The following is a 27380-nucleotide window of genomic DNA, read 5'->3' on the forward strand; positions in this document are numbered from 1 at the left end:
AAAAAAAAAAAAAAGTACTTTGAACAAAATGAAATAATGGCATGACCAAGTGAAATTTGTAGTATGCTGCAAAGTAGTACTTGTAGAAAAATTTCTACTATTGAATGCATGTGTTAGATAGGAAGACATATTTAAAAAATGTAAGTTTCTATCTTAGGAAATGGGAAAAAGAAGAATAAATTAATTCCTAAATAAGGAGAAAAATCATAAAATCATAACAGAAATCAATGAATTTTATGTTTCTTTACTTCTTTAAAGTATAAGGTAAAAAGTGCTAGAAATATGAGAAACAATCACAAATACAAAGATATACAACACCTCAGAGTTTAACAGTTCAAAACAACAAAAAGACAAATAAACAGGAATGGAACAGTAAAAAGTCTGTATTTGTATGTACGAACAGATGATATAATTTCTGATTGTTTATTTGAAAGCTTCCAAAAAACTAATAATAAACTTGGCAAAAAAGTTTTTCCTTAATAGACTCCTCTAAGAAAATTTTACAGGTCATGTTCTATAATTCTCATCATGGTTAATTAGTGAATCGTCTGAAATTAGTTATTTTCTTCTAGACAAGAGCTAAAATTAATTTCAGGATCTAAAAGTGAGGTACGCTGCCGCCTTCCACTTTGACCCCTTTGAGAAGTTACAAAATATGCTACAACAGACTCTAAAAGTGATGGCAACACTCTTTTCAATTATGTGAACATTAAGAAAATGAACCTAATGCCAATGGTACCTTTCTTTCCTAACTACATATTTAAAGTAACCTAAAAGACTAAAAAATAAAAAGACTAATGTAGCCCATTAGCCTCACCAGTGTCTGCTTGATGAGGGGTGGAGGGTGAGAATCAAGAGCTTTTGGAGAGCCTCCTGAGAGGTCGTGCATAGCTGGGTGATTTGGGACAAGGTACTTACCTTTTCTAGTAAGAATAATCATAACTAGCATTTATGTCCTTACTAAGCGTCCACCTATGAAGTCAGTATCATCGTGTTCTCCAGACAAGAAAACCACTGCTTAGAGACGATAAACCATCGGCCAATACCATGCAGTGAAAGCCACAGCTCCAGGCTCTGCAGGCGTCTGATTCCATGGCCTGTCCACCTACCAGACACACAGTGACCTCCTCATCTCTGCTGCTGAGGGCATAAATGGGACACTTTTTGACAGGGGCAGGCAAGTTTAAGTAAATAAAGCCTCGAAGTATTTTTTGAATTTGCAATCACCAAAGGGGTATTATATAAATCTGCTTTCTAAACTACCTGAGAATTGAAAAACAAGCAGACAAAAAGCAATATGAAAGACCAGCCTTTAAAGGAGGGATAGAGAAAGCAATGAAAGCTTAAGAAGACAGATCTAGCAATCTTAAGTGATTCAGGTATTTTTCACCAATAAATAGGGACTTCACTTTTTTATTTTTTAACAATAATCTAGTTTTTATTTTAAAATAAAAGGTTGGGCCCTCCCTGGTGGTGCAACAGGTTAGGATGCAGCACTGCAAGCTGGCTGCAGCTACTTCAGTGCAAATTTGATCCCTGGCCCCGGAGGTGATCCACATGGCGCAGCATACCTTGCCTGACCCTCCCACTGCTCCCCTCAGCAGTGTACTTCGTTGATATGCCTGTTCTGCTCCCCACTAAGTCTCTGGTGAAGTCTCTCACTGCCCCAACACCGCTCGCTTGTACCCCAGTTCTATATACATAAATAAATCTATAAAATAAAATAAAAGGTTGGTAGCTTCAGCTTGAAATGATAAAAAAATTTCAATTTTGCTAAAAACAACTGATTTTGTTCTTTCTGATGAAAGAGGCAAGAAACTACAATTACATTTCTCATTTTAAATCTGCTCTTGAATGGTACTATGTGTCTTTTTTTTAGCTGTTCTAACAGGTGTGGAGTGGTTAAACTCTTGTTGGATGACATTATTTTTTTAAATGTTAAACACTAAAAAATCATTTTGATAACATACAAGAGTTAGTATCTTTTATAATTATATATTCAAAGGGAAAAAAATGAAGATTTGAATGGTGTAAAGGTTTAAGTGACCAAAAGTGCAAATTTAAAACTCCTGATGTCCTTTGCAATACCACCATTTTATAATCCTATAAAAAAGTGAATTCCACTGAACATGACAGTCCATACACAGACAGGTTTCTCAAATCTGAAGCTGTCCTCAGTGTTCTCACTCAGTTTTGCATCCAGAACATTACTGGTCACACAGCCATAGCTGAGCCATTACTTTTCAGCTCTCATTAACTGCAATGAAAGCATGTCTTCACAATGAAGCTCTTGGTTGAAACCAGTATGCCCTTTTTAAACTCCTCTATTCTAAAAATTCACTTCAAGCACTTAGTCCTTTTGAATGTTTTATGGTCTACTCTGAAGCCAAACTTACTTTTTTCTAGAATCTGATGTCACTCTTAATTGTTAACAGAGGCTATTCAGATGACATCCCAACTTAGGCCCTTACTTTACCCCTCAAACCCCCCAAAAAACTAAAGAAGAACAAAAGTCCAACTAAATGAGATGAACATTTTTAGTGCCATTCAAAGAATTGTATAACTGCTCTGTCACATGAAGTGCAGGCTGTTAGGGGTCTGTCAGAAGTAGATGGTGGAAAGCTGCGACAGCTGGGTGAAGGAGTTCACAAAAGAGGGGTTTTAGACCTGGCTACGTTGGTGGGAGGATAGTACTGCAAACACATGGGTCAAAGAGGGGAAGATAGTGATGACTGGTCTTCCCTGGGGTTTCCATCTTCTAAGTAGAGAGGAAGTAAGTGAAATGGGAAACCTATTTTAGTAGTCACCAGATAAATGCAAATCAAAATAAGCTGGTATTCACTACTCAAAACAGCCAAGATATGGAAACAATCCAACTGCCTGATGAAGGCTAAATGAATAAAGAAGATACAGTACACTGTGAGATATTATTCAGCCATAAAAATAGTGAATAGTGTCATCTGCAACAATATGGATGAATCTCGAGGGGATTATGCTAATGACATAAGTCAAAAGGAGAAAGACAAACAGCATATGATTTCATTCATTTGTGGAATATAAAGAAAAGGAAAACAAACAAAACAAACCCTTAGACTCTGACAACACAACAGACTCGGGGAAGAAGAGGGAGGGAAGGGGTAGAGAGGATGGATTTGTTGGTGGTGGATGAGCTGACCTCTGGTGTTGGGTGTGGTATGATACATCGAGTTGTTAAGAATCTGTACACCTAAAACCTATAATGTTGGCCCTCCCTGGTGGCGCAGCGGGTTAAAGCACAGCACTGAGAATCTGAAGCCACTTCCGTATGAGTTCGATTCCCGCCTGCCGCCTGCCTCGGAGGAGACCACATGGCGAGCCAGACCTCTCCTGACCCGCCCGCTGCTCCCCTCAGCAGTGTACTTCGTCGATCTGCCTGTTCTGCTCCCCACTCTGTCTCTGGTGAAGCCTCTCACCGCCCCTGAGCCTCTGGCCTATACCCCAGTTCTGTATGAATAGGAAGACAAATTTTTAAAAAAAAAAAAAAAACCTATAATGTTATAAACTAATGTTAACTCAATTTTTAAAAAAGGGCTGATATGTGGTATCATTCAACTAATTCTACTGCTGACAATGGAGATAGTATCTAAAATGCCTATAGTATCTTAAGACACGGTACACCTGTCCTTCTACTACTTCCCATTTCAGACACATCACACATGACTCTCTGCAGCTTCAGAGCCTACCCTGGGCATACCACCTGAACCTGGGGCACAACTACCTGAGTTTTCAGCTCAGTCACCAGTTTTTATGGACGTTTTCATGACTCTCCAGGTTGATACAGAAGTTCTCTTCCCATCATCCTATTGCATGGTTTCAAGGGATAGAAGGCACACCTAAAAACCTTAGAATAAAAACCCTGTTCAGATTATCCTGTTTCAACCTTTACGGTCGCAAATTTTTACAAACTACTTTAAAGGAAATTCCTAGTCAAAGCACCTATATAAACTTAAATGATCACTAACATGAATATGGCATAGCATTCTGAATACCAGTTTTCATACCGCCAATGGTATCAACCAAGTATTTCAGCAAAAGTCAAATGAATAGTCACTAAAAATTCTCAACCTTTTAAACTGACTCTTGAAGTAATCATAAAAGTAATCCAGGAGTGGTCATTTACCATTTTGTTAAAAGCCTTGGAGCAGAGAGGCGCCCTGCTCTGTAAGAAGAGAGGCCACTTTGCTCTGGGGCCAGAGTTGAATTACATTCCAGGCCGCGTGAGCACAGAGCAAGAGCTGCGCATGGGGATTATCACAGCTCACTTCAGCCAGGACCTTCACGAGGCGGTGTCTACGCCAAGGTTTCATTTCATCCCTGAACTGTAACTGAGAGGACAGGCCTTTCTAAGTGCTCAGCTGCCAGAAACAGGAGGTTCAATACGGATTTACTTAAGGGTCTTTGCCAGAGATCTAAGGGAGTCATTCTGTCCTCTGACATAAAACAGCCACACGAGCCTTCACACTAAGTAGGACATGGCATGTTGTCTCTGTTCATTTTATATACTCAAAATTAATTTTTCTAAGGCTCAAGCTCTTAACTTCTGCTATGCTTTTGCATACATGCTTTCCTAGGAGAGAGAAAGTTGTTTCCATGTTAAAAATGTATGTCCATGTTAGGTGAACAAAGGCATTCCTGAAATTGTTTTTAACAGTCTCATTTCCCATTAAATTCTTTAAAACGATCAGAATTTGATCATTACATGCAATGTATTAAGAGACATGATGATTCTTACATTTTACAATGTTGCGACCAAAGAACCTTAAAAGTCTGTCTTCTTATCAAGTAAAAATTACGAGATAATAGTGCTTATAAGACAACAATTTGTCTAAGGAAAACTGGTGGCCAATCATATTGTTATTAAATCATAGTTTCCACCTTAAGATTTTCCACCTTACAGTTGATACATAACTATTTATGTCTAGTTATGTCTATTTTCACCCATAACTTTTTATTTTGAAAGTTTCAAACATACAGAAAATGCTATTTTGCTCCTATTTAAAAAATATATATTTATTTATGCATACAAGAACTGGGGTACAGACCAGAGGTGGCGGGGGGGTGAGAGGATTTATGAAAGACAGAGTGGGGAGCAGAACAGGCAATCTACTGAAACACACTGCTGAGGGAGCAGCAGGCAAGACACGAGAGGTCTGCTGCACCACATGGGTCAACTCCCTGGCCTGGGATGCAACTCATGCTGCAATGCTTGCAGACAGCCCTATAGAGCTGTGCTTTAATCCACTGTGCCACCAGGGAGGACCCCCCCTTTTTTTTTTTAAAGATTTATTTATTTGTGCATTCAGAACTGGGGTGCAGGCCAGAGGTGCAGGGGTGAGAGGATTCATCAGAGACAGAGTGAGGAGCAGAACAGGCTGACTGAGGAAGTACACTGCTGAGAGGAGCAGCGGGCAGGTGAGGAGAGGTCTGCTGTGCTGTGTGGGTCACCTGCCGAGCAAGCGGGGATCGAACTCAAGCGAAAGTGGCTTTAGCTTCTTAATGCTGTGCTTTAACCTGTTGTGCCACCAGGAAGGGCCTCGTTCTTATTTTTAAGATACATCTATTAGTGTATATTAAACACATATTACGTATACATATACTATTACTAAGAGTATTACATATATATTACTATTAGATATACATTATTACTAAAAATTCATACTTATGTAATTTTAAATTCCTTAAAAATTAAAGAATGCCATCTAAATAAGCCTGCTTTTAAACAAAGTATTATTCATGGGTTTGGACATTCTTGGTTTATGGTAATTTTTTTTTTTTAAAGATTTATTTATTTATTTGTGCATACAGAACTGGGGTACAGGCCAGAGGCTCAGAGGCGGTGAGAGGCTTCACCAGAGACAGAGTGGGGAGCAGAACAGGCAGATCAACGAAGTACACTGCTGAGGGAAGCAGCGGGCGGGTCAGGAGAGGTCTGGCTCGCCATGTGGTCTCCTCCGGGGCAGGCAGCAGGCGGGAATCGAACTCATGCGGAAGTGGCTTCAGATTCTCAGTGCTGTGCTTTAACCCGCTGCGCCACCAGGGAGGGCCTATGGTAATTTTTATCTAGATAAATTTGGTAATATTATATTTCCATTAAATAGCAAATTATTCCCAAAGATTAAAAAAAATGTTTTTTTTTTTTCTTATCAGTTAGGGTACTGAAAAATAAACATATTTTCTTTCAGGAAGCTGGAATGTATCAGTTTACAATTCAAGATAAAATAAAAATCTGGAACACAGTTTACCTACCTAATTAAGAACATGTCTTTTAGTTGTTTTCCACTATAAAACAGCACTACTACTGTTGGTGTTGTTTTAAATCATCTGCATGTGTTATTTTGATTAACATTTTGAAAACAGTGTTTTAAAGTTAGTTGCCTACAGCAAAAGATCAGAAGATCTTACATGAGAATCAGCTTTTATGTTTCTCTGGAAACATCAGAACTACCCCAGGTCCTAACTGCCACGTAACAGTTACTAACTGGCTTTGAGCAACAAAGGCCTCTCGTCTAGAACAGGTTCTCCTCACTTTGTCAGAGCTACAACCACTGGCAAAAGCCTGTCCCATTTCATTTTTTTTGAAAGATTTATTTATGCATACAGACCCGGGGTACAGGCCAGAGGTGCAGGGGATGAGAAGGTTCACCAGAGACAGAGTGGGGGGCAGAACAGGCAGATGGACGAAGTACACTGCTGGGTAGAGACACGAGGCATCTGCTGTGCCAAGTGGGTCACCTCCAGGACAGGTATCAAACCTGGGGACAGACCTTTCGCTGAAGCAGCTGCAGCTAGCTTCACGGTGCTGCGCTTTGACCCACTGCACCACCAGGGCGGGCCCAGCCTGTCCCATTTCTACAAGCCTATGAGCTGAAGACCCTGGTCTACAACTTTACCTCCTTGTGTTTTACTTATACTGAAATGACAGAACACAGTCCTAATATTATTTACATTTTAAAGTTTTGTTACTAAGTGATAAATGTTTGGGGATTAAAGTTCTAGATTAAAAAAAACAACAACAAAACAACTCCCTAATAAATTTTATCTCTATCATGTCTTCCATTCACAATGGCTCATGCTGGGCAAAAAAGTAAAGATGAAAATATAATACAGTCATACACTCTGCACTTTTTTCTCCACTCTAAATAGCATCAAAGCATTTATGAGCTAAAAAAAAAAATGGGGGATGGTGGTGGTGGTGGTGACAAAAGAGTATCTTTAATTATTCCCGAGTAGTCACAGGCTTTTTAAAATTTCCACTCAGTCTAACAAGAGACTGAAATACTGCTTTTCTGTTAGAGACAGAAAAGGTACCATATGGAGACTTCTGGTTGCTATGCTATATATATAGGAGAGTACAACCATTTTATTTTTGTAGGGCAGGAATGCATGGTATAGGGATAAGGATAAGAAATATAGATTTTTAGAAAAAAGTTAACTATGGCATTGCCCATTTTTTTAAAATCTGAAAACATAAGTGAGATCAAAAGGGTTACAATAAATTCATGGTAGGTTGAAGTAAGATGCATAAGAATATAGGTAACTACAAAGAAGTGCTGAGTTCTTGGAGTAACCATAACCCTTGATACTAAATTAAATAAAGTGTTCAGAGAAATTTTTTAAAATGAAAATAGAGAGAAATATGGTGTGACATTTTTACTTTATGTAAGACAGTCTACCAAAAACTTGAAGCAGGTCAGCACGATGTAGGTAAGGTTAAGGAGACGTCACTAACCTGAAGAAATTTCCAAGATGGCGTGTTCACATGGCAAAGGAGCAGGTGCAGCAAAACCAAATGAGCAACAGAGAAGTAATATTGGGGCAGAGGTAAGGAAATCAGAGAACTTAGTTACATATTTTTAGGCTAGGTCTACGGAACAGATTAATTATCAGGCTGCCTATAAATGTTAGAGTTTACATGCTAACAGTGGTTCGGTGGCTATGGCCTTGCTCAGATGTGAAGTAGTTGCTAGAAGGAACTGGCTTTTGGCCACACATTCTCCATTATAATAACTGACATTTCTCTAAAGTCAGAAGGTACCATCTTTGTCATCTTTTAAGAAGATGCAGCTGAAGGTGTGGACATAATTTTCTCCTTCAGTTAATATTTTCAGATACCCTGTATCTTTGTAATAACATTCTTAGTTTGGCTGAGGTGAGAGTAGGTAAAAGAAATGGAAATGTAACATGAACACAAGACAAAACCGTTTCAGACTGAACTCTCTTCTGTCGGCCAACAGTTTTACCTTTCCCATTGAATTAGCAAGAAAGAATAGCTCTGAAAACACAAAGAGGTCTTTTCTTCCTTAGTACAGTGTCATGTGGCTGGCTCACACAGCGCTGCCGCCACGGGCAAGATGCAGTTACCGAGGCCCAGAGCCCTGGGAAAAACCCTCATTCCCCAAAGCTATGAGGGATCGCTGTAATAGGATTTTTGACTTATTAGCAGCTAAAAAATGGAGGCCAATTTACAGAAGGAATGTTTGAGCCCTGTAAAAATGATTGCAATGTTTCAAGCTGTATAGATTTATCTGTCTGAAATTCAGCCAGTACGCTGGGTTGAACAAAGCTGCAGAGCACAGAGTGGAGGCCTTACAATGCCATGCCACGCAACTTGGCAGTCTCATCCCATTCGTGTTTACATAGAAAAAAATTTTAGTAACAAAATACTTTTAATGCAGGAAATGGAAAATTCATGAACTAACTGAAGTTAGCCACTGTGCACATTTCGGTGACTATATATTCTTTCAAGGAGCACAGCAGCAGGCGTGCAGGTGCTGAAACTAGATATTCTGAATTCAAGTCTTACTTTCAGCACTTGAGCACATTTAGCTTGGCTCAGTTTGAACAGTGACTGATTTCACTGAACCCCCATTTTTTCTCACCTGTAAAATGTCAATCACACTTCCTAGCTCATAAGGTCTGGTGAAAAGTAAATGAGATAACATATGAAAAACACTTAGAACAGAGCTTGAAACGCAGTATGGGTATAAGCACTTTTCTTCTTCCTTCTATATAAACACATACATTTCTTCTCTACTAAATAGCTTCACATCAATACTGTTCTGACCACTTGGAAATGTGTACAAACGTTTTCCAGCATTAGTAAAACTCTGTTTATGATATACACAAGACTCTCAGTAAGGCAGCACTAAGCACAGGTTGCCCTGCTTTTATAGCACAAGCTATTCTGAGCCAGCTAGAGAAATAATTAGCAATACATTAGAAATAAATTAGCAATTGATGCAAAGGCAAAGTAGCCATCCTCAAAATGGCCATAAGCTAATGATGTGTACTGGTAGCTCTGCCCAAAGGTTGCAACTAGGCAAAACCAAGCAGGCCTTCCCTCTTGACGAGGGTGAATGTGAAACACACAAGTGACAGAAAGTGTTACACAGAGGAGAAAAAGGACGAAACGAAAAGTGATCTAGAGGACCTCGGGGGTTAAGAACATATTAGAAAGGCAGCGCCTCAGTGAAAGAGGGTGGGGACCAGGGCAGTGACCAGGCTGCCTGAGCTACACACATTCCCACCGCCCCACCCACAGTGGGAGAGACCTGCCTGAGCGCCGCGACCCAGGCTTCCAGCTCTGCTCAACCTGTAGTTGCTGTGACACTGTCATATTTTTCCTCGTCGAGGGATGTGGAAAAATATATCTACTCCTGACAATCCCAAAGAGCATACACACCTCAGTGGCATTTATGGGACTACTTTTGTGGACCATCAATTTTTACAGCACTTACTTTGTTAAGCACTTACATGTGGTAAGTCAGCACTGGAGACTCAACAGTGAGCAAGAAAGAAGGGTACCAAGCAACACAAGGTGTAAAATCTGGCACAGAAGATAGGCAATTAAACAAACAATATTATGAATAAAGTGTAAATAGCCTGATGACAGAAGCGCAGACTGTAAGAGAAACACGCAGGAAAAACCACAAATCTACAGAGGGCAATCAGAGACTTCACAGGGGAAGCAATCGTCACACTGAAGCACAAAGTCAGCACCCTCCCATGCTGGGCTCTGTGACTGCCAGTCCTGGGAGCTGAGTCTTGACGGTGTAACAATGAACTGCATCATAGTTTCTGCAGGTTACCCAAAAGTGCTGGCCCTTTAACAGCCAAGGCCAGTTTCTCTAGCGAGTAAGCATTCCTCAATTCTGGAAATACTTAAAATTAAACTTAGAAATATGTAAGAAACCAAAATTATCATAAAAATATTTCTATGCTAAGAAGAAGACAAGTTATTTTATGATTTTGTAACATTTAAAATAATTTGGCTAATTAACTGATAGCCTCAATTTCAAAAGTTTAATTGAATAATTTATTTTTCACTTATGATATTAAGTTGAAAATATTAATATTTTTATATACCTTGTAGAACTATTTCAAGGTTTATTAGTAAGTTTTAATATATGAGATACATAGGACCTTTTTACTGAACTTCAATGGGTTTTATTATTAAGTTAGATAACTAAAGTTCTTTTAAAAGCAAACACAATAAATGCAATCTGAAACGTTAAAGGTTTTCAATTAATACATCTGTGTGTTATATCAAAGGCCCTTAATGACTGTTAAAATCTCCTGTCTTATAGAGTAATCGCTATAAGTATTATGAAAGAATACTTTGACTGTGAAGATAAAAAAAGTCATAACGTTTTTAAAACTAAACAAACCCCCGAATAGTGCTTTCTATTTCTAAAATAGAAAGGGCAATTAAAAAAAACAAAAACAAAAACACCCTATCTATGTCTTTCTGATTCCAGGTCTTATTTTCTGTTAGGGCTATCGAATAGGATTACTCCCTTCAGTTTATTTTATTTTTATTTTTTAAAAAAGATTTATTTATGCATATAGAACTGGGGTACAGGCCAGAGGTGCAGGAATGGTAAGAGGATTCACCAGAGACAGAGTGGGGAGTAGAACAGGTAGATCAACAAAGTACACTGAGATCAACAAAGTACTGCTGAGGGGAGCAGCAGTAGCGTCAGGAGAGGTCTGCCGTGCCATGTGGGTCAGCTTCCTGGCCCGAGATGGAACTTGAGGTGAAGATGAGAGCTTCATGGTGCTGGGTTTTAACCCTTTGCAGCACCAGGGAGGGCCCCATTTTATTTTAATAGAAGTCACTGAAATGTTTGTTTTTGTAATGACATATTTCTCTATATTTATTGTTTGTACGAACATTTGACTTATTTGACACCTTATTCTAAAGTTCTAAGCAGTTCACAGATACTTCTTCATCCTCCTAATAATGCTAGAATTAAGTATATGATTCTTCCTTGACTGGAGAGGAAAAGTTATGCTCAAAGTCAGGATTCTTCAGGGTTAAGAATGGTAGACATGGTTTAATTTCAAGTATTCCCCTCAAGACATGAAGTAGGTAAGGCTCTGATGTTCTCATGACAGTTTTCATGTCACAAGCACTTCATTCCTACATCTCTATTCTCCTTTTACCTACTGACGGTTGGCACGTCACTTCTAGGAAGCAAAATGTAGACAAAGTACCCCAAGTCTTTCCCTACTTCTTCACAAGACTTCCTATTGTAACCATCCAGTTTCCTACATCTTAGCTGCACTTAAAAATCCAAGGACAATTCAACCACAACACTCAGAAACAAAACAGCAGTAACAACAAATACCAGTTTTCCAGAGACAAATGCCAAATCCAAATGGGCCCTACAAAGGCAGACCTGACCCCCCCAAAACCAAGTAGGAAGTCTGTGAACTTTTTCTTTTTCCATGTTCCAAAACTAACAATCTACTACAAGTCTCCCAACAATATGTCCGAATCCACAGCTGTCAGGGTAATTCTCCCAAACTTCTGTCACTTTTACCTTAGGTATCTTACAACCTACAATGAGGCAACTAGGTCTAAATCAAATTATGTAGATGTGGTGCACCCACTGTCCCTACCACAGTTACCTGAACAAACCAACCTTTGGGATCCTCTAGAAAGAACCAGACAAATGTTCTAGTGCTGTCAAATGTGTATGTGTGTGTGTATGTATTTGTCAAAAAAGACATGTTTTCTCTTTGAAAAACATATCAAAAAATGCATCACGACTTGTCTGACAACCCAATAATCTGCCCTGGGTTCTTGCCACAGTGCTCCTGAAACCCTTGAAATGCCCCGAGTAATAAGAACACTATGATCATCCTTTATTTTAATGTTTGTGGTTTCTGGCCCAAGTTCCTGACATAGAACTCTTGAACTTCATCCAATTTTCTGGTAATATCTTTTGTTCTAATGAGGCAGCTCTTGGTGGTCTCATGGATGGCTTCTGAATGGAGGCTGGCCACTAGAAGACAAAGCCATGATTATAAGCTTGGAATTTTCAGTCTGACCTTTCATTTTCTTGAGAAGGAAGAAGGGTAGGAAAAAGAGTTAATGATCAATCAAGTCATGTATCTGGTATACACATGATCAATATGGAAGTGTCCATAAAAAATCTCAACAGAATAGGGTGTGGAGAGCTTCCAGGCTGGCAAACACATCTTTACAAGATAGGTAGTGGCTACACCCCAACTTCACAGGGCCAGAAACTTCTGTACTTGGGACTCTCACAGACTTTGCCCTATTTGTCTATTTATCTTATTTACTATGTATCTTCAGCAGGCTGTTCATCTGTATCCTTTATCATTAACTTAAATAAACTGGTGAGCATCAATAAATGTTTCCCTAAATTAAATGAATTGCTCTAGCAAATTAATGGAACCCAAGGAAAGGGTCATCATAACCTCTCACCTATAGCTGGTTGGCTGGAGCACAGTGGTAACTTGGACTTGTGACTGGCATCTGAATAAGGAAGAGTGGGAGGCAGTCTTGTGGGACTGAACCTTTACCCTGCGGGCTCTGCCACTCTCTCCAAGTGGACTGGAACTGAGTTCCAAGTGGATTGTAGGACACTGAGCTGATGCTACAAGAACTGTTTATTGTGGGGAAAACCTTTACCCATCTGGCAAACAGTGTCAGAAGTGAAGTGTGCTGAGTCAAAGTAAAGGACACATACATATAGGGAGGAACTGCTACATAAGAAAGAAAAAAACAGAGTTTTTCCCTGAAGTGTCCTTAAGTCTAAGAAGACAAAGTATAGAATCACATTTGTCCCTCAAGAACAGTCTATACTCTGTACACTTCTCACTATCCCAGGTCTACAAAGAAAATGGGATACCCATTCTTATTACTGTAAGAATGCTTTCTCACATCCTTTCTTTCAATATTTATCATTTCTGTCCCTGATTATTTTCATTTAAGGCATCTCTTCAGGGCTTTTATTGTTCCATCCAATGTTCCATTTGTTACAGAAGGATATATTAATCACTTTCGCTTTACCTACCTATACAGTAGGCACAGGAAGAGAAGATTTAAAACAGGAAACATAATTCTTGTCTTCAGAGGTCACAATCTAGTTATGGATACCAGGTACATGATAAAATGAGAGTGACACAAGCAGCTTAAATTTGTAGGAATTTAGAAGGGAAAGAATTCATTCAGTAAGAACAGTCTAAGAGTGGCCTCCCTGGTAGGACAAGGGTTAAAGTTTCAGTGCTATCAAGCAACTGCTAGTCACTGTGACATGAGCTTGATCCCTGTCCAGAGAGCTGACCCACGTGGCACAGCAGACCTCTTCTGTCTCACTTGCTGCTCCCCTCAGTGGTGTATTTCAGTAGATCTGCCTGTTCTGCCTCCTTTCCCCTCTCTGTCTCTGGTGAATTCTCTCACTCTCTGCACCTCTGGCCCACACCCTAGTAAAGACTGGACCCAAAAGAAAAATGGATTCAGCCTTGTTCTAAGTGCTATTTTGTGTACTTAGAATCAGACTTAAATTCACTCTGGAATTAGGAAATGGATCTAAACAGCACTATCGATGTGGCCAAGATAAATAGATGGGGATGATAAAACTTACACCACTGAGTTTGGAGTCCTACATGAGTAACACAAGCTGATTCAAGCGTGGTGTCATCAAAAGCCTGTGGAAAAACATTAGTTCCTTCCTCCTGGTTTTGAATTACAACCTATACCAGACTACAAGCTCTCAAAGTAAAGGAATTAAGAGTCCAAAACTTAACTTCTTCTAGTTGTTTATTCCAGTGCATCTATCAAGAGATACAGAGTATAGCCCAGGAGCACAAGACATGTATATTGAACATTATGTGACTGAATTAAAAAGAAAATACCATTATCTCTCAAGCTGCACCATTAACCACTTTTGGCTAACGAAATTGTTGCTTTGGCCACTGTTGTATGGCTAGGAGCCAGGAAGCACAGAACAGGGCTCCTTCCTCCTCATCCAAAGGTTAATGAGAATGAGCCATTTACACCAGTACAGCTTGTTCCACTCCTTTCTTAGAGTGGATGAACTATTTAATTTTTGCTCTCCTGCCACAGGTAACAGAAGTATGACTGGAAGAAATCCATGCAAAGTCACAGAGGAACATCTGGTATACACAGTAACTACTACAAGCCCTCTTTCTGCAGAGTGCCTGGAGAACATTACTGATCACCCTTTAATCAGAAAGGCACATGTTAACTACTAAGTGCCACCTTTCTGTGATCATAAGCACTTTTGTTCAGTGAGTGCCAATAAATGAAGAGCCACACAGACAAGGTAGGGCCACAATAACAAGGCAGAGTGGTGCCCGTCTCTGCATACCTCCTCACAGACTTCACGGACGGCTGCCACACTCGGCTCCTCCTCGGGCTCCATGCCTCCTCCAGGGACAATCCATCGGTCAGGGTGGCGACTACTGCTCACAAGTAGCACCTGAAAGTCACAGAGGTTATGTAGGTGGTGGAAAACTCAAAAAGACACACATGTACAAGTTCAGATTTTAAACACCATGAAGTACCTAAGACCTGTTTGTTGTTTACACCTCTCTGAATAATTTCTTGTAGAGTAGCTTTCATTTCTGTTTGAAGTAGCAACCTGCTAATAAACGTAAAAAGGCCTCTGAAGCAGAAGCCATCACATCTACCCCACCCTTAGACTCTCAGTCACTTGTTCTGTCAGTCCCCCTCCTTCTAAAGCCCCTCTGAACACAAAGCTGACAAGGGCTAAAAAAAAAAAAAAAAACAAAAAACCATCACTGGTGAGCCTGTAAATGTCAGGAAGAAAGAAGTCCTTAACCCTGTTGGCACCAAAGTCCCTATGAGGCCTTTGAAGTCCTCACTCTCATGAATCCCTGCTCCATCAGAAGGCCGTGCCAATACCACATACCACCCTAATCCTCAAGTGTGCACTGAGAACTTCACTCCCTCTCTCTAGTGGGAAACAGAGGCATTTTGCATCATGTTTTAGGCTACAATTGTATTTTTTTTCACTAGGGAACTTTATTAAGAAGCGAAAAGAACACCCAGCAAATACACAGAGCACTGATATAGCAAAGACTTTACTAATGCAAACTTAATCAACATTCCAATCATTTTCTTTAGGAGATGCTAAAAAAAATAGCTAGCTGGATTCCTTATTTAAAGGTAGAGTTGGGTTGGCATTATTTTCAAAACCAAAAGAATCTTCAACTGCTCCCTAAAACTACCACTTTCTGTCTTGGAGCCTCCAGTTCTTATCTAAACCATTTTCCCCTTGAGGACTACTTTATTGTCAATCATCCTTGACGCTGAAAAGAAAATGTTAAGTCTTTCCCCACCATTACAGATTCTGCTACGGACTTATGGCTACCTATCTTCCAAGCCTCTTCCCCTGAGGTTTCTGCAGTTACCGACTCTTGAAATTCTCTTTATCTTTCATCCTTAACACTTTCCTTTTCTTATGATAGATTCTCCTGATGCTCATCTGCAAAATCTGTGACCTACAAGCTCAAAGGGGACTCAGAAAGACATTCAGGTATCCCTACACTGTTACCCACATACAAATAATGTTGCATACAAATACTGTTTTCAAAATGTATGTCAGTTTTATTTTGATTAATATAATGCAGAATACTTTAAAATAATATGAGATCCACAGTAGTTTTTGGCTGGTGTGTTTATATGTATAATCAAGAAATATTAACAAGTACAATGTGGAAGGCTCCATGAAATTTTGCTAAATGAGAATCCTCACTAGATTCCTTCCTCACATCATCTACAAAAATAAACTCAAAAAGAGCCAACAACCTAAATGTAAGGCCTTAAAATATTAAAAGGAGAAATCTTCATGACCTTGGATTTGAAAAGGTATGCTGAATTCTCAAACATAACACCCGAAGATGAACAACAAAAGAAAAAACATAAAATGGACTTCATCAAAATCTTAAAACTGGTAATGCACATTATTAAGCATGTGAAAAGTCAACCAGCAGAATGGAAGGAAATATATGCAAATGAATTTGGGAAGGGTCTGGTATCCAAAATATTTAAAGAGTTCCTATACTCAACAAAAGAAGGCAAGAGAAATAACAAGCACACACAAAGAAAGGTGTTCACCAGCATTAGTCATTAGAGAAGCACAGAGTAAAGCCACAGTGAGTTACCATTTCATACCCACTGGCTTCAAAAATAACAAGTACTAGCTAGCAAGGACGTGGAGAAACTGGAACCTTGGTACACTGCCGGTAGGAATGGAAAATAGTTCAGGTATTAGGGACCGCGGCTTGTGGTCCCTCAAAAAATTAAACAAAAATGATCTTTATGAAAAAACAAAAAACAAACTACCGTATCACCTAGTAACCCCACAGTGGGACATGGGGTATTCAGATAAGCCAACGGACTGCACGGGGGTACTCAAACACATGCAAATGCATAGAGTAGTATAATTCATAACAGTCAAAAAATAGAAAACAACTTACTGTCCATCCCTATGAATGGATACATAAAATGTGGCAAATATATACAAGGAATGTTCTTCAGTCATAAAATAGAATGAAGTACTGATACATACAACCCATAGGTGAACTTTGAAAACATCATGCAAAGTGAAAGGTCACATGAATATGATCTGAGGTGGTTAAACTTGTGATTTTTCTTTAACTTCAAAATGGTACAAGAACAATATAGTAGAAGCCACACTTCTGGTTTTGAATTTTGATCTTTTCCTGGGCCCACAACACGCAGTTCCATCTTTCTCATGATGCTGGGCAGTGGCAGCTAGCGACAGCTCCCAGTCAGCCACAGCACCCCATAGGATGAGAGGGTAAGCTACAGACACCCTGTAGTGGGCTGTGCTGCCAGCTTCTTTCCAGCCTGTGGTGTTTTTGTCTTTTTTTTTTTTGGTGCATCTCATCATTATCTACAAAGTGGCCACCTGTGCCGGAGATATTCATTCAACACTATTTTAAAATACTTTTGTTAAACAATTTTACCCAACTGAAGACTAAGCTACACTTAAGGTACAACATTCAAACACATTGTCAATTTACAATAATTTCCATTTAGGATGGGCTTATTAGGAGGTAATAGCTATAAGCTAAGGAAGATCTGCATATGAAATATGCAGAATAGATCAATTTAGAGACAGGACATAAAACGGGTGCTTGCCAGAGACCCTGGGAAGAAAGGGCATAAGACGGAGTAACTACTTAGTGGATACAGGGTTTTATTTTAGTTTGAAATTAGAAAGATGTATTGGTTACTAAATGCCACTAACTTGTTCACTATAAAATGGTTAATGTTATGTTATGTGAAATAAATGAAATAAAACCGGTTTTAAGATTAAAAGCTGAAGAAGTCAGTGTCACTACTTTTTTCCTCAGTCTATACCCAGGGAAGCAGTCTTCAAAAGGTTCCAAAACTAACCAGTTTTATAAATTTAAATTATAAACCTAAATACATAATTTCCATAAAAGGAAAAAGAATCATTGTCACACCTGTTCTCAATAGTAGTTGTGATCAATCTTTTATTTTTAAATATTACCCATCAAAAGAAAAAAAAAATCCAAGTACTATGTTTTGTTTACTCAAGGTATAGTTTTTAAGTTCTCTTGAATCACTGGTCTATGGCATTTAATCTCTAATCTGCAAGGCGGGTTCAAGAAAAAAATAAACAAACAGAAAAATTGGTTAATCCTTGAATGGTGACAGAAATAACAGCATGTAATTTTTCCTTCCTAGAGTTTTCACACTTCCTGGCAAGGCCATTCAAAACCTATATTTACCTCCAAGACTGACGTGGGCCACCTAGTGAAGTTACTGCCTCAGACCCAAATCTCAATGGTGATGCTGAAAATTTTTTCTCACATAAATACATGCTAATAACATTCCCAGATCAAAAACCAACCAACCAACATTATCAACAAAAAAATGACTATACCAAATTATACCAAATAGGAGAGTTCTACTTTCTGATGCTGGGGGAAACCTTGAACCCAATCTGAATTTTAGAAAAATTAATTCTACTTGGATTGGAGATGGACAAGCCTGGTAACAGAATGAGTTTCTGTTGAGAAAGAGCAAGGATGGAAGTGAGAACTGGAAGGAAGAGACAGGTTTCTAGATGCACAGGACTAGGTGACTGACAGGCTGGTCACTGGTGGGGCAGCCCGGAAGGAGAAGGTGGAGGGCGAGTAGAGGAGGTAATCATGAGTCATCCTCTGAACATTTGGATTTGAGAGTTTAATGAGATATCTGATGAGTATTTCTAGAAGACAATCATAGACATATGGGGCTTGACCTAAGAAGAGGGAACGAAACTGAGATGAAGAAAAGGTGGTCTCACGCTCTCTTGGCCAGGATGAGATGAATATGAGGAAAAATGTGTGCTTTTTGCAAAAGCTCTAACGTAGAGGAACCATCCCTGTTCCTCCACCTGCCCATCCTCTTCTCTGGTGCCAGGCAAGTCTCCATTCTCACTTCTGAAAGTATAGTGAGGACAGATATATTCCCAGTATCAGAGGTTAAGTTTCTGGAAAATTTTTCCTTAAAAACTAAAGCTGGCCCCCCGATTGGTACAATGGGTTGGAGCACAGCACTATGAAGCGATCCGCTGCGGCATAACTTTGATCCCCAGGCAGGCGCAGCAGATCTCTCCTGACCCGCCCACTGCCCCCTCAGCAGTGTCTTTCAGTTGATTGGCCTGTTCTGTTCCCCGCTCTGTCTCTGGTGAATCCTCTCACCCACCACCCTGCCACCTCTGACCTGTACTTGTATGCATAAATAAATAAATCTTAAAAAACAAAAAAACTAAAGCTATAATGATAATCTACATCATGGGAAATTCTGGTTAGCAAGTTATATATCCTAAGACATACTACAAATTTCCAGAAAATTTATGCAGTACTGCACCTAACATGATCTCATTTCCAACAATACAAAGCTCCCAGCACTGAAAAGCCCTCAGCAATGCCAATACTGATAGAGGGCTCTGCTGATATTCTATCAATAGATAGCACAGCTCTGTACCTTCTCAAGTATGTGACAGGCCCAGCAAACTGCTTCCACAGACAAGCCCTTTCTATTTGTTTATTTGTCCCTTAGAAATAAGACCAATTTGCCTCTTCTGGGTATAGTGTCTAGAGGCATTCAGAATGGCTCAGCATTTCATATACTGCCATAGACTATCCTATAATACAGCCTCTGACACAATAAGCCTGTCTCACCCTGAATTGTTTACCTTTACATCAAGAAAATTGGGAAAGCACCAAAATCTGCATGTGGCAGGTGCCCAGGAGTTCCTGCTGTGAGACCAAAGCTCTTAGGAGGTTATCAGAAGTGAAGAAATTTGTAGGCTGGGCTTAAGATGCCTCAAGTGTTTTAAATGGGTCCAGGACAGAATCAAGTGTGTTTTCCTCACTGAAAATCATCGTTAAAGTGTTGAAGTTACAAATACAGTCAGAAAGCTAAGCAAAAAAAAAAAAAAAACCCCTCGGAGTAACAAAATTACCAAAAAAAAAAAAAAAAAGGGGGCAACACAATATTGAAGCCTCTACACTTGCTTGATTTCAGATAAATGTTGAGTTGTCAGGAAAGTCATGATGTATTTTTGCTTGAAAAACAGAGAAAATATAATCCAGTACAAGTTTACTGTTTTGTTTTTTTTTTTGTTTTTTTTTTTTTACAGAATATTTTAAAGAACAACTGCCACAGGTTTTGGCACACAATGATCCTACAGAACGTTTTTACAAGATGAGTACGAGAAAAAATAACTTGTTCGAATTAAATCAATAAATTACTCTAGGACCAAGAATTTAGTAGTTTCAGTTTCATTTTACCATTTAGCACTTTTTTTCCTACACAGGAACTCCAAATTTGTTAAAAGGAGGAAAAACAGACATAAACAGTCAGTTTACAAAATGCCTTATAAACATCCCTTCATGTTATCTAGCTAAGCGGGGTGTTTATTTAACAAAAGGAAATTCCTCCGCCGTGTACAAAGAAAAACTATACTGTGCCATTAAAAGATATTTTGGTAGTTTTCACTCTGGGAGCAACAAGATAGTTTAAGAACAATATGAAAAGGTAGTCATAGATACAAACTATTATACACAGATATCTTTCTTTTTCAAAAGATTTATTTTATTTATTTATGCACACAAGAGCTGAGGTGTAAGCCAGAGGTATGGGGGCAGGGTGTGCGAGAGATTCACCAGAGACAAGCGTGGGAATTATTTATTTGGCTGTTGCTTTCTTCGTCTGCCCCCTCATGCACTCTATCTTCTCAAACTGCTTGAATTTCTTTTCCTGCACTGTGCCTGCAGACCGCAGTGCCCTTTGCCTAGAACACCTCTCTTCCTATTTGGGCTCAGTACAGCCCTCGCGTAGAGCCAGCTCGCATGTTTCCTCTTGAGAAGTGTTCTTTTCTTCCATCAAAGTCCCGATCAACATGGTGTTTTTTCCTGTTCAGGCCTTCCAGAAGGTTAAGGGTTGGTAAATATTTTTCTGTAAAGGACCAAATAGCAAACATTTTTGGCTTTGTAAGGTCACATGCCACAAAACTACTCTTGATTTTTTTCTAATCTCTGAAAATGTAAAACCATTCTTAGGTCAGGGACCATACAGAAACAAGCTGCATATGGCCTGTAGGCCAGTTTGCCATCCTTGCCTAAGAAGGTAGGCTGCTCAAGGGTAGACTTCTTACACATTTTATATTTCTGCCCCTCACTACTTCATGCCTCAGCTCATCTCTAAGCAGATAATGACTGAATAGCAGTCATTATAAAATAATCTGATAAAATAATCCTAAAGCTTTAAAAAAAACTAGACTAGCACTAGTATAAAAAGCCCATAGATCGAGCACTATTCAGTAAAGACAATGAATGTAACTGGGAATCTTACCTGGTTTTGAACAGGAAAATGCAATCTCATTTGTGTTTCAAATGAGACACTGAGTCAATGATGGCCTGGAGGTGGAACAGAGAAGTCAAAGAAGAGAAGGAATCTAGATTCAATGAGCATCCCAAGGGGTGGAAAGCAGTAAGTGGAATCAAGCTATGTTCAGGAGATCACAATGATTAGAACCAGCAACCAATCACCAAGGAGAAAGGGATGTAGAGACTCTGGCTTCTTTACTAGGATCAACATACCCAAAGGGTATGTTGGGCAGAGGCACCTGTTTCTCAAGTGAGGAGAATACAGAGGAGGGGAGCAAGTGGAAAGAAAGTCTGAGATATTATAGAAGTTATGCTTCCTACACTATTTGATGAGAACTTCAAAACCTCAATTTAAATGTCCATCTGAAAGTGTTCACCCAAAATACAATGGCTGCCTCTATGAAGGGCAAGTAGTGGCATTAAAGAGGCGGTGGGGGCGCCTCACTCTGAAGCATGTGTCCAGCTTGAGAGTGTCTGAGACCAAGCATGGAAGGTTTTTACAAACTGCCAAGAAGAATGTCAACCATTATTTCTTATGAAATTTCTGAAAACCAAATGGAGTGAATGAAAGAAATATTTAGAATGCTCAAGTTTCTTGCACATTAAAACAAAGAAATAGCATTCCTGACGTCCATAAACTGCATTATTTTCCCACACACCGCCTAGAACTATAGAATACTGTAAAACCACCTTTCATCAACATAGTGAGCCATGCACAAATGATGCTCTCCGACCTAAGGTTCACAGACATGACACTTGCTGGAGACTCAAAGGCAGAGGGCAGACATCCCCAAAGTATCATTTAACATATTAATTAGATATCAACTGAGTTTAAAATGTCAAGGTCTAAACCACAGCAGTGCACCGTCTATGAGGAACAGTCAAGGTTGTGAGTCTGCATATGCTGCCCATGGTGAAAGGCACAGAGAGTCAAAGGCAAACTTTGCCTCCTATCTCTGCTCCCAGCGGCACTTTTTTGGTGACTTCAATATTCCAGTATATGTGAACACACACATACATATTATATGTAATTAATATATATACTTTCCTTTCCTCTTTGCCAACCTATTATTCACACTGCCCTATAATAGTATGAATAATAGTATGCTCTATCATACTTTGCTTGTCTACTTAAATCATGGGAAAGCATCTCACCAGTACATGCTGGAAACTCTCTTTTTTATGAAAAATGGGTATTTTTAAATACTTTTATTTTAGCAAATTCTAAAATACACAAAATTAGAAAGAGCAATATCAAAATATATTTCAAATATTCACCACCCAGTCCCAAAAATTCCCAACATTTTGCTGATCGGCCTATATTTATTTTTTACCTATTACCCCATTACCAGAGTATTATAAAGCAAATCTCAGATGTCAATATAGTTCATCCTTAACATTTCATTAAGTATCATTAACAGGTAAAGATTTTTTAAAAATATAAACAACAATGCATTATTGCAACCGGCAAAATTATCAATTCCTTATTCTGATCTAATAAACAGGCCATATTCAAATTTTAAAATTGCTTCAAAAAATTATTTTACAATTACTAATAGCTTATATAAATGAAGATCCAAATCAAGTCTGTACACATTATGTTTGGTTGATATGACTTTCAAACCTTTTAAAAAACAATTCTCCCTCCTAGCCCTTTGTTTTTGTTTAAAGATTTATTTATGCACACAAGAACTGGGGTACAGGCCAGAGGTGTTGGGAGGTGAGAGAGTTCACCAGAGACATAGTGGGGAGCAGAACAGGCAGTGACAGAAATACACTGCTGAGAAGAGCAGTGGTTGAGACAGGAGAGGTCTACTGTGCCATGTGGTTCACTTCCCTGGCCAGGGATCCAACTTGTGTTGCAGTGGCTGCAGATAGCTTCAAAGTGCTGTGCTTTTAACCTCTTGCACCACCAGGAAGGCCCTCTGGTCCTTTTTTTTAAAGTTGTATTTCAAGGTCATTACTCTTCTAAAATTTCCCACATTCCTGCATTTATTAATACCTTACCTTATGGTAATATTCAATTTGCTTCTCTAGCTCTCATTCCCATACCCCTGTCATTAAATCTTAAAGCTTGATTAGATTTTGATTTGGTGTTTTGGCAAGAAAACTTCACTGATGGAGCTACATACTTCCTGTAGCATCACATGGTAAGACTCGTAGATCTGGTGTCACTTTTAGTGATGAGAAGATGAAAGTGTGGTTTCAAGTGTTGTCACATGATCTGCTTTTCGTGTAATGGGTTTTAGCATCTGTCAGTGACAACCATCTATACCCACTATTTAATTAAGGAATTTAAGTAGGGATTTTCTAATTCTATTGTTACTTATTTGTTAGTTAGATGGACTTCTAATTTGATGGACAAAGAAGATTGTTCCCTCACTGACTGTTTGGTTAACCTAATACAGAAAGACAAGATGCCTGATTTTTTCACAATAATCAGGCAGTGACCAAGAGCTGCCGTGCTATGCTGTGATATATCATTATTGTTATTGTATTGTTTTTAGTTAGCAGGTTTTTATATTTCATGTGTTTCAATCAACTGCAGTCATTAGTCTTTTGATGCTTCATCATTAACAAGTCATTTCCAGTTGCCTCCTATCTTTTTTATCTGGCATTTCTTCTACAAATTTTCAAAGATATGGCTAAGTAAAAAAAAATTATAGCTACCACCCATATGCCTACCACCTAGATTCTACCAGTAATGGTTTACAAAATTTGTTCACCCCGTATCTTTATAGTTAGATTTCTTTTGTGCTAAATTCAATTCAATTACTTGAGTTATCATTAGTTCAATTATTTGAGTTATCCTATAACACAGTTTAATAGCTTTACATTAACTGTCATTAAGTTACTAAGTACAGTTCAAGGTTTCTTTGAAGTTCTTAGCCAAAAAGTAGGTCCCACTAGAAATGTCCAGGCAAAACACTATTTTTAAAGTCACATGAAAGATTTATTTGCCAATTAGTCCACTAACTTTTCATTATCTGGAACAGCATTTTACTGTAACTCAAGTATATAGTTTACACACACTGGAATGCACAGATCATCAGATTGCTCTGTTGGACAAGTCTGACTAATGCACAGAACTGAACCCACACACTATAAAATATACATGTTTGTGTGTATCTCTTCTAGAAACTTCACTGTGCCCCTTTCCTGTCAATGCCTCCAATACAGGGCCAGTCATTGCTGCGATTTGTACCATCATAGATTAGTTGTGCCTGTTCTTGATGTTCATTTAAGTGAAACCACACAGTAACCACTGGGTATTTTACTATAAGGTTGTATCCTTTAATTAGCCCTCTTCATGAACATTTCAAGCATTTCTTATTTTTGCTACTAATACAATGCTACCATAAATAGTCTTACACACAAACCATTTCCCACCCACAGGTGGGGAAATGCTATACTAGTAGCATTCAACTGATGTTTACTGAATACCTACTCAGAACCAGTCACATTATGAGGTACTATGGATGGAACAACAATAAAACAAAAGCCCTGCTCTTCTAGGACACACGGTATAATGGGGGAAAACAGGCTGAGAGCAAAGAATATGCAAAAATAATGTCAGGCGATTATAAGCAACAGGAAAAATATAGCGGAAAAAGGAGCAGAAATTAACAAAGTACATTTTAAACAGGGAGGTCAGGGAAGACCTCACAAACCTGATTAGTAAGGAAGCAAGGTTCTGGCTCTCTAGGGAAAGGGCACCCCAGGCAAAGATATTTACAGGAGCAAAGGTCTTGCCCAGAGGTAATGAGAAATTTGTGGCAGACCAGGGTGGCTGGAGCGGCATTAATTGGGGAAGTGGTGGGGAAGAGGTGGGTGGTGGTGATAGAGGGTCTTGGAAAAGATGTCAAGAAGGAGGGACATTTTGGTCTTTTATGAAGTGAAGAACATTCCTGAGGGATTTTAAGCAAACATGTAACAGTGTCACGATATGGAGAACAGAGTACAAACAGAGTAAAGATGGGCTAAGGAGCCAATGAAATAAGTGAAAATGGTTTAAACTAAAGAGATGGCAGTGGGGAGGGGATGTGGGTGAAAATGATAGTATTCTGAGTCTACCGCAAAAGTAGAGCCAATGAAATTCCTGATATGTGCTGTGAAATGGACAGGTATGGAGGGATGCCAACCTGGGGCTCTTGAATTTTGAATCATGTAAGTATACTCCCTAGTGACAAATAAATATATTTTTAAAGGGCCCCTTGAATATAAAATGACTAAATGAGTAACAATTTTGAGTCTACAAACCACATTTAAAGACATTACCATTATACCATTCAAATTACCTAGTTATGAGAATTTACTCTGTAAGTACATCTTAAACGTAACATCAGGAGAAGCTTATTTGTAGATTAACTTATATATGTTCTTACATTAGGCACTAAAAAGCCATTAATCCTGTCACCTTCTCTTCTTTTTAGTTAACCCAAAGAGAACAAGAATTAGTGGGTAATTGCTGATTCTTGGAAAAAATCTATTTACTCTACAACTCTTTCTTTTTAACTGATTTTATTTTTAAAGATTTATTTATGCACACAACTGGGATACAGGACAGAGGTGAAGGGGCAGTGAGAGGATTCACCAGAGACAGGGGGATCAGAAGAGGCCGAATGATTAAGTGCACTGCTGAGGAGAGCAGTGGGCAGGTCAGGAGAGGTCTGCTTCGCCATGTGGGTCACCTCCCGGGCAGGGGGATCGAACTCATGCTGAAGTGACTTTGGCTTCTCAGTGTTGTGTGCTTTAACCTGCTGCGCCACCAGGGAGGGCCCCGTTTTAAATTTTTAATACAAGCTCTCAAATCCTTTTCTGAAAATCAAAATTAAAATTACACTGGACATTCCTTTTTTTCAGGCATTCAGGTAGTCAAAACAAAATATCGCTCTGCCCTACTCTATAAAAGCAACATACCTGAAAAATTAATTTGGCCACATCTTTGCCACTTAAACTTTTACTTTAGCAATGTGATCCTAAATTTCTCTTTTTTTTTAAATGTACTTATTTGTTTGTTTACTTATTTTTCTTCTAATTTTCAGACGGTATTCAATTTTTGCCCTCAGTCCCAGTATTTTTTTTTGTTTATGTTAAAACCACAGGGTCAAACGTTTATTCATCTTCAATGTTCAGAAAGTATAATGTTTTATAATGTTTTTGCTTATAAACAAGCCCCAGTTAGGTAATTATTATTATTTTTTAAAAATTATTACAAAAGTTTATTTTTACATCATTTTGCACATTTTTTTTTTCCACCTCGATTGTAATCCCCACGGGTTTCCCATCACCAAATCACCCGTGTGCCACCACCATAGTCCTGTGCATTTCCCTCCCCACCCCCCCCCGTTTTTGATCCCATTCCCCACTCCACCCCCACAAAATGTCTCTGGTATATGGTTGTTCATTATTTTTGTTATTTTCTCGCCTGGTCCATTATACTCCTGCTATGAGTGAAACCGTCCGGTATTTTTCTTTCTCTTTCTGGCTTATCTCACTAAGCACGATCTTTTCCAGCTCCAACCAAGTTGCTGCAAAAGCTCAGTCCCAGTATTTCTCCTACCACCACAGTTCCTTGTGCTCTTCCCTTTCTTGTTTTGACCTCCCCCCACTCACCCCCTTGCTCTGTGTGGAGATCCATGGTCAGACTGCAAATTTTGTCTTTTTCCTAACACTCTGTTTAGTTTCTCTATATTCCATATACAAATGAAATCGTTTGATAGTTATCATTTTCCTTCTGACTTCTAAATCTTTTAATTGTACTTAAAAACATTTGGAGAATGGAATAGTCTCACAACACCCACCCAGTCAAGTATGCAGGAAACAAAGTCTTTTTATCCATGAAATTACAATGAATTGTAAGTTGACATTTAATGACAAACTACACTAAAAGGAAACTTTTAATATTTTTTAAATTACTATAATCTTAAAATGAGTTTTTTAAAAATGAGATGATATACATGTAATATAAAATTAACCTTTTTAAAGAGAACAAGTCAGTGATATCTAGTCCACTCACAATGTTGTGAAAACATTACCTCTAGTTCAAAATACTTTTATCACCCCAAAGCAAAATCTCATACCCATTAATGAGTTTACTCACTCCT

The 27380-nt window shown here is 38.8% G+C and overlaps 1 protein-coding gene across 1 annotated transcript in view; it reads right to left on the reverse strand.

The window, feature by feature from the left end:
• Window positions 1–27380, reverse strand: part of NUDT3 (nudix (nucleoside diphosphate linked moiety X)-type motif 3) — a gene marked incomplete at its 5' end in the record, with an annotated part of 94398 nt that overhangs the window by 27979 nt on the left and 39039 nt on the right. The window contains one exon of the mRNA XM_012721624.1: window positions 14685–14795. Coding sequence (XP_012577078.1) covers window positions 14685–14795 — 111 coding nt within the window. The remainder of the gene's footprint in view (window positions 1–14684; window positions 14796–27380) is intronic.

The sequence above is a fragment of the Condylura cristata genome, unplaced genomic scaffold (genome assembly GCF_000260355.1).
Source record: "Condylura cristata isolate star-nosed mole 26May11 unplaced genomic scaffold, ConCri1.0 scaffold00001, whole genome shotgun sequence".
NCBI lineage: Eukaryota > Metazoa > Chordata > Mammalia > Eulipotyphla > Talpidae > Condylura > Condylura cristata.